This window comes from Arvicola amphibius, chromosome 3, assembly GCF_903992535.2.
Source record: "Arvicola amphibius chromosome 3, mArvAmp1.2, whole genome shotgun sequence".
Taxonomy (NCBI): domain Eukaryota; kingdom Metazoa; phylum Chordata; class Mammalia; order Rodentia; family Cricetidae; genus Arvicola; species Arvicola amphibius.
In genome coordinates this window covers 167,019,798-167,036,857 of record NC_052049.1, presented here as the reverse complement: position 1 = coordinate 167,036,857, position 17,060 = coordinate 167,019,798, and the positions used below count along the sequence as shown (strand labels likewise).

General features: G+C 36.4%; 1 protein-coding gene across 4 annotated transcripts in view; it reads right to left on the bottom strand.

The window, feature by feature from the left end:
- The window catches only part of Stag1 (stromal antigen 1), a 324,710-nt gene that overhangs the window by 159,981 nt on the left and 147,669 nt on the right, over positions 1–17,060 (bottom strand). For all 4 annotated transcript variants that reach the window (XM_038322525.2, XM_038322527.2, XM_038322526.2 and 1 more), the window contains one exon: positions 4,846–4,922. In XM_038322525.2, coding sequence (XP_038178453.1) covers positions 4,846–4,922 — 77 coding nt within the window. The remainder of the gene's footprint in view (positions 1–4,845; positions 4,923–17,060) is intronic.

The following is a 17,060-nucleotide window of genomic DNA, read 5'->3' as shown; positions in this document are numbered from 1 at the left end:
TCCTTTATTTATGGCTAGAATCCACTAATGAGTGAGTACATACCATATTCATCTTTTTGGGTCTGGGTTACCTCACTCAGAATAGTGTTTTCTATTTCCATCCATTTGCATGAAAAATTCAAGATGTCATTGTTCTTTACCAGTGAGTAGTACTCTAATGCGTATATATTCCACTTTCTTTATCCATTCTTCCATTGAAGTCAGAGCTGCGAGGGGTGCGCCCATCTACTGGGACGGTGGGGCTGATCTAATGGGAACTCACCAAGGCCAGTTGGACTGGGACTGATGGAGCATGTGATCAAACCAGACTCTCTGTACGTGGCCAACAAGGAGGGCTGACTGAGAAGCCAAGGACAATGGCACTGGGTTTTGATTCTACTGCATGTACTGGCTTTGTGGGAACCTAATCTGTTTGGATGCTTACCCTCCTAGACTTGGATAAAGGGGGGAAGACCTTGGACTAGCCACAGGGCAGAGAACCCTGACTGCTCTTTGGACTGGAGAGGGAGGGCGGGAGGGAGAGGGAAATGGGAGGAGGGGAGGAGGTGAAAATTTGTAATAATAAGAATAATAATAAAAAGAATGGAATTTAAAAAGAAAAAGAAAGTGGCCCAAGGGATCCATTCTTGACTATATTTAAGATCTTTGGTCTTATGATATATTGAATAAGAAATATATTTGCAAAGGAAATTCATAATAGGCAGCAGATAAAGTATAGATTTTGCAAACTATCTGGTAAATGTATACAGGCAAAATAATACATAACTAATAAAATGAGAAGCAGTAAAATAACAAATCATCTTTAAGTAAGTTCAGAAAATTCCATGAGAAAAATTAGTGTATGGTATAATATAGTACAGTATCAATGTGGTATATGTACTTGGCACATATATGACCCAGTATCCATATACTAGTGCCACACTACTTTCCAAAGTGGTTGCACAAGTTTGCATTCCCACCAGCAATGGATGAGTATACCCCTTACTCCACAACCTCTCCAGTAAAGGCTATCATTGGTGTTTTTTGATTTTAGCCAATCTGACAGGTATAAGATGGTATCTCAAAGTTGTTTTGATTTGCATTTCGCTGATCGCTAATGAGGTTGAGCATGACCTTAAGTGTCTGTTGGCCATTTGAACTTCTTCTGTTGAGAATTCTCTGTTCAGTTCAGTGCCCCATTTTTTAACTGGGTTAATTAGCATTTTAAAGTCTAGTCTCTTGAGTTCCTTATATATTTTGGAGATCAGACCTTTGTCTGTTGCAGGGTTGGTGAAGATCTTTTCCCAGTCAGTAGGCTGCCTTTTTGTCTAAACATATAGTTATCCTCCTGGATATTGGAAGTAGACAAGATTGCCAGGCAAAAATTAGGAACTTGGGGGTGGGGTGGGATGGGGGTAAGGGGAGATTGGGAGAGAAAAGTGTGAAGGGGAGGATGGGGAGAGCTTGGGGGAATGGGATGGTTGGGATATAGAAAGGGTGGATATTAGAGCAGGGAAGTATATATCTTAATTAAGGGAGCCATTTTAGGGTTGGCAAGAGACTTGACTCTAGATGGGTTCCCAGGTGTCCAGGGAGATGCCCCCAGCAAGTTACTTGGGCAGCTGAGGAGAGGGAGCCAGAAATGGCCAGATCCTATAGCCATACTGATGAATATCTTGCATATCACCATAGAACCTTCATCTGGCGATGGATGGAGATAGAGACAGAGCCCCACATTGGATCACTGGACTGAGCTCCCAAGGTCCAAATGAATAGCAGAAGGAGGAAGCTCAAGAGCAAGGAAGCCAGGACTGCGAGGGGTGCACCCACCCACCCACCGAAATGGTGGGACTGATCTAATGGGAGCTCACCAAGGCCAGCAGGACTGGGACTGAAAAAGCACGGGATAAAACCGGACTCCCTGAACATGGCAGACAATGAGGGCTGCTGAGAAGCCAAGGACAATGGCACTGGATTTTGATCCTACTACATATATTGGGCTTTGAGGGGGGCCTAGTCTGTTTGGATGCTCACCTTCCTAGACCTAGATGGAGGGGGGAGGAACTTGAACTTCCCACAGGGCAGGGAGCCCTTACTGCTCTTTGGACAGGAGAGGGAGGGGGAGTGGAAGGGGGGGTAAATGGGAGGCGGGGAGGAGGCAGAAATTTTTAATAAAATAAAAAAAATAAAACATTCCTTTTAAGACATATTCTCTAGGATACTACATGAAATTTTGGAAAAATACTTAGTAATGTAAACAAAATTTTTCTTGGACAATTTCATTCTCTGTGATTCATTATTATTCCTAACTGCTTACTGTTTAAGAAAAAGTTTAAGAATAATTTATGTATACAATGACCTACTTCCCTAAATTTTAATCATCCTCTAGTTATCTAAAATGCTTCTACAATGAAATGACTCTCTTGTAATAAATGCTTCATTTATCTCTGTATTTCCTTCAATTTTTATAGTCATATCTAAATAGTATTAATAAAATAGTTTTCTGATTTATTTCCTCTTAATGAAGTGGCTATCAAGTTTTATTATATATTAGAGTCAATTAGTCATCAAAATCACTTCCATGAAATTTTACATATAAATTACAAATGTTCCACAAATCATTAAGAATGTCTATGTGGGTGACAGCTAAGAACCTGAACTTTTCAAGGATTAGGTGAGCTAGTTGCAGCAAAGTAAGGCAACTCCGTTCATAAATTCACAATGTTGCTTAGAACAAATGTTAGTACACTAAAGATTGAAGGAACTCTTTGATTTCAATAACCTGTATTATAATCTTGGCATTGTTGAGGTAGTTGACAGACTGAGGAATAAATCTACCAGCTAACATATCACATGGGTTCACCTTCTCCCATATTTAAGTTATTTTTTAATATTTAAATTCTTGAACACACTATATAAAAATTCTTTGTTTGTTTGTTGTTTTTTCAAGACAGGGTTTCTTTGTGTAGCCTTGACTGTTCTGGAACTAGCTCTGTGGGTCAGAAGGGTCTGGAGCTCAGAGAAACGCCTGCTTCTGTTTCTTTGAGTGTCATGATGCCCTACCACCACCTGGCTAGATATAAATTCTTAACATAATGAGAATTTAATTGATTGAAAAATATCTCTATAAAAAATTTCAATATTCCAAAGTTTATTAGATTTTAAGTTAAAGTAGCAGACATTTCTTATATTCCATCACAAACCAAAAAGAGCATATAGAAGGTCCTTGTACTGCAACTCATTAACATCTGATACAGTTCGTTTGCCCTAGATTGGCACAAAAAGTGGTAGCTTCATGGAGTTCTTGGGGTCACTGACACTGCACTCAAAAGGATGTGGGCGAGTTCCCTCTCTTGTCTTGCTCCGTGACCATGACATGTTTGGCCAAGTATTGTCTTGATAAGCTCAAGTTCCACAAAACTAATAGGATCAGGTAAATAGATAACAGCTGGAACCTACAAAAGCATCAGTCAAAATAAAAGTTTCCTCTTCATAAGTTAATTAACTTAGATAGTAATCTTAGGAATCTGAACTATACAGTATTTCATATAAAACACATATAGATAGTCACACCAACTGGGAAAAAATAAACTATAAATAATGTCATCTAAGCCAAAATCAGCTTTTATGATCAAACAAATTGAAGGATTAAAAAACCTAGAAATTTAAGAGATGTTTTGGACACAAAATTAAAGAAGAGAAATTGAGGCTGAAGAGATGAATAAACCATCACAGCACTGGCCTGTGTTCAATTCCCATCATTGCCATGACATCTCACAAACTATCTATGGCTCCAGTTTCAAGGGGTCCAACACCCTTACATAAACACACATGCAAGCAAAACATATATGTATATAAGATAAAAATAAATCATTAAAAATTTTAAAAATAAAGAGAAATAGAAGATATAACAATGCATGAATAACAACTCACTTAATGCCCATAGAATATGACTAAAATATGACCTAAAAGATGTAGGTAGAGTATTTCTCTAACTGAGAACATCTAAAATATTTTCGGTGTGAAACACAAGATAAATTGTGACAATCTGATTGGATGGGCATCAGTTAAATTATACATATGACAGTTTGTTATATCACATATTTTATTGCTTTATTCAAATGGAAAACGATATTAATAAAAAGAAAGAGCAAATCACAAAAATTAATCTAGAGAAGATAATCCTGTTACTGCCAATAAAGGAACATCTTCTAGGAAATAGATATCTTCCAGAAATCAAAAGGATACATGAGAAGAATAAGGTATGAATTTAAGAGAATACAAGAACTAACGTTGTCACAAATACAATATAAAAATTAAACTGTGACTTTCCTAATCTTATAATACATCAGAATTAGTAACTGTGATTAGTTTGGGAAGAATACGAATAGAACCACATATTCTAAATGGAAATTAGAGCACTCAAGTAGCATGCTCCAAGTAGAAGCACACAAGTGTGTGGAAAGTCTAGAAAGTGAGAAGATTTTGTGCCACAGTTTTGAGAAATTTTTGATTAAATACAGCTAAGCAGAATTTTCTGCACTAGAATTCCTAACAAACTTAAATAATATGTCTCAATAAGGTCCAATATAGGTTTACATACAATACTGCTCAAATTTACCCAACCCCTAACCATTTTCCCTCTAAAACATTTAAGAAAGGTAGCATTTCATGTTGGAAATAATTAAATGAAGTCGAGAATTAGAGATTGTCGGACTTAATGCAAAATGTTAACTTTAACTCAAGCCTTTATAAATACTATTGTCTTCTTTTATGCACCAAGCCAGAAACTTTTGGGACTAATCAACATATTTAACAATTTAAAAGTATTTGAAATCAATTTGTACAGATATTGGAATATTATACCTCATCAAATTCTTCAGTCATTTTTCTGATGATTTCTGCATTCTGCATATTTCGAAACATCTCTATTCTGACAGTACCTGTGGAAAAATAGATTTTATAGTTAATCTTTACCTCATACTAAATAATAAACCTAATATCATCACTATTGAAAAGTTAAATAAAATTATTTGGGTTTCCTGTTCATCTCAAATTTTTCCATTAATTAAAAAAATTATGAGTAGAAGTGTCTTGCCTACATGTATGAGCGTGTGTGTGTGTGCGCGTGCATGTGTGATGCCTGCAGAAGCCACACAAAGGTATCAGATTCCCTTGAATGGGAATTACAGATTGTTGTACACTACCATGTGGATGCTAGAATCCAAACTCAGGTCCTCTGAAAGAGCAGTCAATACTTTTGACTGATGAGACATTTTTCAGTTCCTCAAATTCATTTTATACCACCTACTTTAAAAAAACATATTATGCAGAAACATAACACATTTCAATTAAGTTTTTCTAAAACAAAGTGATTAAGTTCTATACAATGATTAAAGATGAAATTTTTACTATACTAATTATTTTGTATTACCTTATGGCTTAATTTTACCCCGAACATGATTATATAATTTATTAATATACTGATGTGAATTTTGAAAAATATATTTTCAAGAAAAATCAATGTAACTTAAGCCTGGGGCTATACAGATCAGTGATAGAGGACTTGCTGAGCGCAGCATACAAATGGCAACAATACAGTCCCTAGCATGGCCTCTAGGACCCTCCCCTTCCAAACACATCAATGTAATTTTGAGACAGGAATAATGGTAGAATGCTTGTCTAGTATGCAAAAAGCACCCTGAATTTGAGCTCTAGTGTTGCATAAACAAGGCACAGTGGTACATGCCAATAATCCCAGTACTTAGGAAATGAGGTAAGGGGTATCAAGTTCAAGATCATTCTCTGGTACATAGCAAGTTCCAGGACAAACTGACTGCATAAGATGCCATCTCTAAAATCAAAGAGAAAAAAAACTCTGTAATTTAAAGAAATTAAAAGTTTATAATGAACACTGAGGCAAAACATCTTGACTTAATATTTTAAACAAGGTTCACTTTTATTTGGGTAAGTGTAACATATTCAAATTTTTCGTTGTTTTGTTTTTGGGGTGCGTAGGTGACTCAGTGTTAAGGGCACTTGCTGCCAAGCCTGATCCAAGTTTCATCCCTTGGACCCATATAGAGAAAAGAGAGAATCAACTTCTACAAGCTCTCTTCTGACCTCTACATGTGCCATGGGGCATGCTCATACACACACAAATAAATAAGCAAATAAATAAATGTAATTTTTTAGGCACAAGTTTGAGGCTTAAAGTTTTTAAAAAACAATTTTCAAATGAACACCCCCAACAACCCCCAACAATTCAAGCACTTAAGAAATCATACAATAACTATGAAAATAGTGGCCCTTATAGAACAAACATACTAAGGAGAAAATTACTCCACATGTGACCAGAATACTAGATCATAAAAGCAATACAGTTCTACTTTTTTCTATGAGTTGTAGGGAACATCAAAGATACTGAGACTACAGAGACTTTGAAGTAAGGACTCTAGTCAATGACAAAAGAATAAGTCTTCCTGGAAAAAAGAAATTCATCCCCTAGACAAGACTTACATGACTGTGACCCTGAGCAGCAAACTGAACATAGCCTATCAGACCCAGAGAATCAGAACAACTCCATCTGAGCTGCTATAAAATTCTTAAACTACAGAAACAGTGATAATGATAACAATTCTGTTTTTAACCAATGAATTACAGACTAATGTGGCAAAAAGCAATAAACATGTAGTACAGATTTCTCAGGGATTTAATATACAGTCATCAGCAATGCATATTTAAAAGAATTTAAAGTAGTCTTTTTGTGTGTATATATGTGGGAGTGTGACCACGTGCACAGGAGTGTGTGCAGGTGATTTGTGTGGAGCCTGACACCGACATCAGATGTCCCCATCAATCACTCTCCACCCACAGCTGAGGAAGAGCTGCATCCAGAACTGACATTCGCAGTAGCCAGCTGCATTCACGGGAGTCCCTGTTTTCGCTTGTTGTCACTGGGATGACACACAGGTGGGATTCCCTGATAACACAAGATTTTACGTAGATTCTGGGGAGCTGAAATCCAGTTTTTATGTTTGTATAACAATCATTTTTTCCAATGAGCCATCTCTCATGTTCTTTGAAGTAAAAGCTCCTTAATGTTAGATGATTTTTATAAATGATTCAAGAATTTTACTGTTTACTCAACAAAAATGCAAACACTGATGAGAGCACTCATACATAAATGGCCACATGTGATAAATCACAGCTGAATAAATTTTAAAAAGCATAAAGATGTAGTACATAAACTAACAAATTATATAATAAAGGAATCAACTGATATACATACTAATATTGATTTAAAAAAAAAGGTTGAAGAAACAGCATCAAAACAGCAAAGTATAGGCCAGCAAGATATCTCAGGAGGTAAAGATGCTTGCTTCCAGGACTGATGAAGTGAGTCTGATATCAGAACCAGAGTGATAAAAACTGACTCTCAGGAACTGTCCACAGACCCCCACACACTGTGACAAGCGCAAGTCCACACATATACACATATACATAAGTATATAAAATAGGTAAATGAAATGTAATAAAATTATTTTAAAAGATACAGCATCATTCTATTTGTACAAAGCTCCTAAATGGGGCCTGATAAAACACACCTTTAATCCTAGCACTCAGGAGGCAGAAGAGTATCTTTGTGAATTTAAGGCCAGACTGGTCTGCTTAGGGATTTCTAGGCTACTCACAGCAACACAATAAAATCCTATCTTTAAAAAACAAACTAAAATACTTCCAAAGCAAGCAAACTACATTGATGAAGCTGAAAGTTCCCTAGCATGATCAAGTATACTTGAAGAGAAGGAGAGATAAGAGATTCAGTGTAAAAAACTCAGAGGTAGGAAAGTTATATATTGTGACTGAAGAGGCATTAGGTAGTTACATGCATTTATAAAAGGTCATACAGTTGAACACTGAAATATGTAAATTTTAATGTAAATTATATCTCTGCTCCATGGATTTTTCTAATTTTAAGAATATGGCCAAATAACGATGGTGGAATCAGGAACTGGGAAAAAAAATCATATTTCCTTAGAATACCCATGCCCTGTGGTTCTTCCATCCAACTCTGCAACTCAGAAACTTTAGAAACATGAAAAGCCTACAACGTTATAAACCTAACCTTACCCATCACTGGTTGTTTATAGCCTTGGGCAAGGAGGAAAAAAAAGAGTAAGGATAATGTTAGCAATACTATTTGAATACTAATTTATACACACTGCTGTTAGGCTCCCAAGCTTCTCTATTTTCATGACTGATACCTCAAGTTCAAGCACAGTACGTTTACCTGCACTTTCACTGAAATACAGTAGCTAAAAAGAAAACAAAAAAAAAAAAAACATTATTTGGAGTGTTAACACAGGAACTATCCAATATAAATTGCTTATTAACTCAACTGCTCTTTCTTCTCAACAACATGACTAAAAAAAGTCTTTGATAACATCTCCAGATTGCTAAAACAGTTTTTCCCTTAAATTATACTTTGTTAAAAGTTTAAAAAATATTCTTGTTGTTATAGCAGCTCTACACTGTATTTAAAAACAAATTTTTGATTTTTTTCAATTTCTGTAATTTATACGCAGACTCAGGTATTTTCAAAGTTCTAGCCAATACATTACAGAATTTTACACTTTCTAACAGGAAATATATATCCTATGCCCCCAGTAACACACTTTATAGAGTACTACATACACCATGACTATTAAAATTTTTATTGCATTACTTGTTTCAAAAGTATCTAACATCCTGAGTATTTTCTTACTAAAACTTTCTTTGAAAAGGAAAAACAAATTGCATAACTGAACACTAGCATCAAAATTAAAGAGGTGATCTTAAGACATTTGATTTGGGGCTTTTTAATTTTTTACATTCATACCTCTCTTTGTATAAAAAATGTATATGTAAATGTGTGTGTGTGTATGTGGGCCCATAGTTGGGAGTCAGAGGACAACTTGCAAAAGCCAGTTCTTTCTTTACCTCATGAATGGATCAAATATGGGCTGCCAGGCTTGACACCAAGCACCATTACCTGCTGAGCTACCTCCTGGGCTTTGTATTTTGGATTATAAAAATGTATATGTCTGCTTTGGCATAATAATACGTGCCCATGATCTCAGCCCAACCTGTCTACATGATAAGACTATGACAAGGAGAGAGGAGGGTGTGAACAACATATTTGTGATATTCTACATACACAGAAATAAAAATACTTAAAACAAAGAAAAATACTGAGATTAAATACTACTCTTTTAAACATTAAAAACTCATGAGAGAATCTTGAACTATTTAACTTATTACCAACATAGACAAGTGAATTAAACAAACACACACACACACACACACACACACACACACACACACACACACACACACACCTTTTTGAAAAAAAAAACATAGAAGATTATTTGATAATGGCTTTCCAGGAAGGTAATATTTCCAATGAAGAAAAGAATTTAAAGATTCTGTTTTTAACAATAAATAATAACTTGGGATAGGCTTGGTGGTGCATACCTGTAATCCCAGCTCTTGGACTTACACAGGAAGTTTCTGAATTTGAGGTCATATCAAGCAAAATTATCTCCACATAAAATGATTAAAAATGATCGTGAGAGCAAGGCTTAGTTCAACCTCTGTGGTTTGTAATTTTTCACACATTTAAGAAAACTACAAATTCATAAATTCTTTGATACTGAGACTATACTTATAGCAAAGCAGTCATATATTTAAAAAGTGTAAGTAATTTACAAGTATCCTGTGAATCACTATAATAGCAAAAATTAAGAAGTGACATGCCATGTTTAAAAATTAGATTAGAAAAAATTAATAATGACAGTGGTAGCAACAGTCAGTAACTTAGTGCTTACTTACTATCTACTAACAAGTTTTCATGTCAATACATTTAATTTGTCCAACAGTTTTATGAGAATGTACTAGTCTTTCTCAATGTACAGATGAAAAAACTAAGACCTCTAATAGCAATCTGCAAACAGATTTGGCTAGTAACTGATATACTTTGACAGAATGGCTATGACTAATCACTATTTGTTCTTCATTATTAAGGGCTCCATTGAACTGTCAAAATACATTAATGCCATCTGGGATTGATAGAGAATAATGTGCACGATACACTCATATATTCCAAAAGAGATACTTAAATATATACCATATATTAAAATATTACTAATAAGGTATGTAGTAAGCTGAAAAGCCTGGTTACCTTCAGGAATAAAAAAACATGACTGAGCCGGGCGGTGGTGGCGCACGCCTTTAATCCCAGCACTCGGGAGGCAGAGGCAGGCGGATCTCTGAGTTCGAGGCCAGCCTGGTCTACAAGAGCTAGTTCCAGGACAGGCTCTAGAAACCACAAGAAACCCTGTCTCGAAACCCCCCCCCCCAAAAAAAAGAAAACATGACTGATATTTAAGGGGTAAGAAATATATAACATATGTTTTTGAAATACTTCGAAGAATGTATTTCTCAAAACAAAGTATACATAAATGCAGTAGAATAAATCCTTTAAAAAAGATTTATTTTATCATTTTTTTTAATATGAGTGTATGCCTGGTGCCTGCAAGGGTCACAAGAGTCAAATCCACTAGAACTGAAGTTACAGATGGTTGTGAACCACAAGTGGGCATGGGAGAACTGAACCTGTGTCATCTACAGATAACCACTGTCCTATTTCTCCAGTGATGCTCCTGGCTCCATTTTTTTTTTAATTTTTAAAAGATTAATACAATTCTTACTAATCATAAGTATAGAATGTTTGTCATGAGCCATTTGTAGAGATTTTGGCCTATTGTTATTTGTACAGTTATGGAAAGTGGAAGAAGCTTTAGAAGGTGAGATCTAACATAAGGAAAGAGGTCACTGTAGTTTATCTTGGAGGTGGGATATATACTCCTGTGACCTCTTATTTTCTCTTTTTCTGCTTCCTGAATGCCATAATTTGAATAACCTATATCATACATTTCTACGGCCATTACACATTCTAATCCTTACCTACATGTAACAGAGACAAATGAGTATGAACTGAAAATTCTGAATGTTGATGTCAAAATAAATCTTTCATGCTTGTAATGAAAACTGACCAACCCAGAAAGTTAAAACAAAAAGTTATGACTATGCTAAACTTCATCACTGAGTTCAGAACCATTTGAATTAAGTTTCTGGAAGAAATCTGGAAGGTTTCAGGACAGAGGTCTAAAATGCTCTAAGAAATACAAAGTGTGAGATTTTAATGGAAACTGGGATGGCCAACATACCGAGTAGAATTTGGAGAAAAATGACTGTTCATGAGGTTTCTATTTGTAAATTAGACTAGAGGTCATTTGTGTTACATACATACATACATACGTACGTACGTACACACGCACAAAAACCCTGTATATGTTGTGTAATTTAAAGGCTGAATTTAAAGATGACAAATAATAATTTGGTCTAGAGAAGTTCAAGGGAGCACAGAATTCAGGTGGTTGCATAGGTACTGCTAGCTGTGTTTAGTAGTTGTTGATGAAAACGGGGGAAGGGGAGAAAACAACAGAAATACCTTGCAAAATCTGGTCAATGAAAAAAAAATCCTATAAACTGGGATTAACAATGCCCCTTTAGGAGAGATTAGACAAACACCCTACACCTGGATAACAGGAATACCTTGAACGCATTTCAAAAATAAGCCAGTTCTTGCATGAGGCAAACTCAAGGATAGTGTAAACTCCATCTCAATGGCTCTCCCTTATGAGTTTTACAAGAAAACACTGCTCACAAAGAACCACCTAGGAAGTGTTTCCTCAAGATTACTTTACTATGCTCAGTTACCCAAGCATTCAAGAGACTGTTGCAACCACAGTCTAAGCCTGGCTATGACTCAAGCTGGAAAATAAAAATGATCCATAGAACAGAGTGCTGGCTTTTCAAGAATGCAGAAAGGAAGACTATAGAATAACAGACACATCCATCCACATTTCAAAGAAAATCCAGGAAGGTTGGGCAAATTTCTGACAAGTCTGTAATTACTGTATGTAGTACGTAAGAAGAGATATATAAAGAATGAAGCTAAGATGCAATCAAGATACCAGGAACTTAAAAATAAACAGGATATGGAATGTTGGTCTAGGAAAACTGCAGATAGAAAGGAAGAGAGATTGAGAGGAGGGGAAGAAGAATGGTAGGAAATTGTGGGCTATCAAATTGCAAGGCTGTAGGAGTGGAGCTTTCCAAACACAATGAAATTCTATTATACCCTTATGAGCCTGGAAGTCAGATATGGATCTACAAGAATTTAGCATTTGGCCAGCTAGGCTTCAGTCTTACTCTAGTCTCTCCTACTTTCTAGGCTACTACATTTACTTTTTAGAATGGAACTGTTTGTTTTATGCTACTAAATGTTCTAAGAACAGAAATTTCTTTTTGATATTAAAGGTCTTTCTTTTTGATATTACTGGACTTTTTCTTGAGCAACAATGGAAATGGTAACACCACACTGTTTAAAAATAAGACTAATTACATTATGAAAACCACCATATGCGGGAAAAGGGTAGAAGGATATGATTTGAATATGAAATGCCACTCACGTTTTGAAACTTTGATCTGCAGCTTGGGGAACTACTTTTTTAAACATGTTAAAAATACTAGCAGGTGGTGCTTACCTGAAGGAAATAGGTCACTGACAGTGTTAACTTTGGAATTATATCTTGATCTAGAGGTTTTCTGTTAACAATCCTATCTAATTTCCAGCCTCCATGAAATAAGTGGCCTTTGCTACAACTGTCAGATGACATTATATTTTGAGTTCAAAGAAGTAGTCACCCAACCATGAACTAAAACAACAAACTAACCCATGAATAAAATAAATCTTTGCTGACTTCCATTTCACTGCAAGCAAAGTAATACTAACAAAATGTCTACAAAGGTACTTGTGGAGTCTTCATCAATGCGTGCACAATGAAGTATACAAGTACAAAAACCAAACACAAATTTAGCAGAATGCAAAAATGTATGGCTTCTTACTATCATATGTGCTGTGGGATGTCCTTCTGTATGCTGTGAATATGTGTTGCTCTCATTGGTTGATAAATAAAGCCAGACAAGATAGGGGCAGGTGGGAAACTCAGACAGAGATGCAGGAGAAGGGCAGAGTCTGGGAGAAGCCAGTAAGACACTGAGGAAGCTAGATATGTAAAAAACAAGGCAACATCACAGCCACATGGCAAAACATAAATAAGAAATATGGGTATTTAAAGTTAAGAGTTAGCTAATAATAAGTCTGAGCCATTGGCCAAATATTTATAATGCATATTATGCCTCTGATGATTATTTGGGAAATGGGGATGGAAAAAAAAGGTGAATTTAAAAAAAAGCTCAAAACTAAAAGTAAAACATAACCTTTGATAAATATTACTATGTACAAAAATAAAGGTTAGTGCCAACAATAATAATCACAACATAAAGTAAAAAGAAGGAACCTTTCTTTGTAATACATTGTAGTTACAAGATTTTTGAAATAATACAAGGTAATGTTTTTCAGCTCCACTAGTTATTGGTGGTGAGACAATGTAAAATGTACATAATCTCTATGAAACTCAAATAACTTATTCTTTTAGTTAACTGCCTTTTTGATTTTTTCTTGCAAATGACAAGATTTCATTCTTTTTATGGCTGAAAAAAACATCCTGTTCTGTGGTATGCAGACTTCCAAGTCTTTATAGTATAATGTCCGAAAGTAGCAGAGTTGGGTTATTTAGTAAATGATCTATATCCATTCATCTATCTGCCTATTTATTAACTTGTTTGCTTATTTATTTATTTATTTATTTATTTATTTATTTATTTATTTATTTATTGAGAGCCTTGGTTTCCATCCATAGGGTCAGAAGACATTATAACTGGAGCAAGACAGAATCCTAATGCATACTTCATTTACATTTCCCTGACGGACAACCATACTGAAATTTGTTTTTATGTTAACATGGGCCATTTGCATGCCATCTTTTGAGAGCTGTGTTCTCACTTCATCAGTCTATTAAATGACTGATTGTTTGAGATAACGGACTGTGAAGGTGAGGACAGGGCCACTGCAAAGCACATCCAGTGCACTGATAAGTGCTTCAATTCCTAGAACGTGGAGACTGTATAGCACACTGAAGTTCAAAGATATTTGCAGGAAAAAGAAAACACAGATTGAGTCTTTTATATTGTGTCTGCAGTTTGTAAAAAGTTCAGTCAATACTGGGATGAAGTTTAGTGACTCCATTTTTACCATTGCTTAACTTGAAGTCTATGAAGTGGCAGGACATTTTCATGGGTTGCTGGGTTTGGTAGAACTCTAGTAACTCCCTGGAACTTAATGGAACTCGATCTACTTACATGTGTTTGCAGTTTAAAATGTTGTTTGAAAAACGAGGATTGCTGTTTTTCTCTTAGAACCAGAAAGTAATTCCAGCAGTTGTCTAACCATTTCTACCTATAGTTTTCATATACAAAGAGAAATAGGTCCAACAGCACTAGATACCCTTATCCAAACTATCACATATTTACCAGATTTAAGAGAATGAAATAAAGAAGTAGTAAACTGTCTCACAGGTGTGTATATAAACCTTACTATAGTCTGGAGAACTGGAATCCTCTTCTTAGATGCTTCTTTCCCATTTGAAACTATCCTTCCCCCAGGTCCTATGCTAGCCACAGTAGGAACCTAACCTTTGTTTCAGGCCAAGTAAAAATAAAAATGCATAAAGGTGACAGTTACCTGAAGAAATAAAAGACAGGAGACTAAAAACAGGTAAATTCTTGCTACTTGATAGTATAACAGTATTTCAAATAACATTATAATTTCTACTTTTTAATGACATCACATTGCATACTCAGAACTTGATGTAACTGACACCAAGATGTGATGAAATATACTAACCCTTCTATACTAGCAAAAAGTATTCCAACGAGAAAAGTCCTTCAAAGTGTTTTATATATGAATCATCCTTTTATTTAAAAATTTAAGAGTTACAGATTCTTAATAAATATTACCTAACATTGTGATGTTGAAGGGATACTATAAACATGACAGGGCCAACTTTCAGTTGTCTCTCTCTCTCTCTTGTTTCTTTCATTTTTACTTTCTTGTGCTGAGGAGTTCCATCCAGACAGGTAAGTGTGTGCCATCCCTGGGCGGATGGTCTGAGAAGGAAGCACAGGGCCCCTCCAGCTCCTGCTGCAGGGGCTTCTTTATTCTACAAAACCCTGCCTTCCCCAAACCTGCCCAATGGTCTGGGAAGTCCTTAGCCCAGGAACAGTTCCTCCTCCAGCACTGAGGCTATCCACCCAAAGGGGTGAGTGCCTGCCCAACCGGGAGGTCCCCAGAAGGGAGTGCAGGGCACCTCCTACTCCTGCTGCAGGGGCTTCTTTGTGCCACCCGACCCTGCCCTCCCCTCCAAGTTCGCCCTTTTGTCTTTGGACAGCCAGGAGTCCCTGTTCCTGAGCTGAGGAGATCCATCCAGATGGGTGAGTGTGTGCCATCCCAGGGCGGAAGGTCCGGGAAGGAAGCACAGGGCCACTCCAGCTCCTGCTGCAGGGGCTTCTTAATTCCTCCCTGCCTCCCCAAGTCTGCCCTATTGTCTGCGAGGCCCTTATTCCTGTTCCAGCACTGAGGAGGTCCACCCAGAGAGTCAGTCTGATGAAGGAGTGTCTATGTGTTACTTTCATTATTAACAAAGATTACTGCCTTGGCCCTTTAAGAAAACAGAAAATTAGGTAGGCGGAGTAGACAGAACAGAATGCTGGGTAGCAGGAGTGGGGAGTCGCGATATGCAGTAGCCATGCTTCTCCTCTCCTGGTAAGCGATCCACTTCGTGGTGCTACATGGATTACTAAATATGGGTTAATCCAGATGTGAGTAAGAGGCTGAAACTATGGGCCAGGCAGTGTTTTTAAAAGAATACAGTTTCCGTGTAATTATTTTGGGTAAAGCTAGCCGGGTGGCAGGAAACAGCCCCGCCATTCTTTCTACATCAGTCATAGCAAAGATTGGACCAAGACGACAATACTCTCCTGGCTGCATTTGAAGGAAGAGATGGGCAGGCACCAATGCAAGAATTCCTCCAACAACCTGAAAGGCTACATGACAAGACCAGAATCCAGGGATCACGCAACAAGAAGACTGGAACACCCTATCCCGGAAGAAGTAGAAGAAATCGACTTTAAACGTAACTTTATGAAAATGATAGAGGACCTTAAACAGGAGGTGAAAAACTGCTTTAAAGAGATGGAGAAGACAAACAAAAAGGTAGAAGAATAAATCTCTCAAAGATATCCAAGAAAAAGCAATCAAACAGGTAATGAAAACATTTCTATAATTGAAAAATGAAATGGAGGTAATGAAGAAAACACAAACCGAGGGAAGGCAGGATATGGAAAATTTGGGTAAACAAACAGGAACTAAAGAGACAAGTATAACCAACAGAATACAAGAGATAGAAGAAAGAATCTCAGACGCTGAAGCTACTATAGAAGAAGTAAACTCATTGATTAAAGAAAATAACAAATGCAACAAATTCTTAACACAAAACATTCAGGAAATCTGGGACACCATGAAAAGACCAAACCTAAGAATAATAGGAGTAGAAGAAGGAGAAGAATTACAGCTCTAAGGCCCAGAAAATATATTCAACAAAATTATAGAAGAAAACTTTCCCAACCTAAAGAAGGATATTCCTATGAAGGTACAAGAAGCATACAAAACACCAAATAGACTGGATGAAAAACAAAACAAAACAAAAAAAAAATCCCCTCACCACATAATAACCAAAACACAAAACATACAGAATAAAGAAAGAATATTAAGAGCTGCATGGGCAAAAGGTCAAGTAACATATAAAGGGAAACCTATTAGAAGAATTATACCTGACTTCTCAATGGAAACCATGAAAGCCAGAAGATCTTGGATAGATGTACTACAGACACTAAGAGACCATGGATGCAAGCCCAGACTACTATACCCAGCAAAGCTTGCATTCACGATCGATGGAGATATTCCAGGACAAAAACAGATTTAAACAATATGTAGCCACAAACCTAGCCTTACA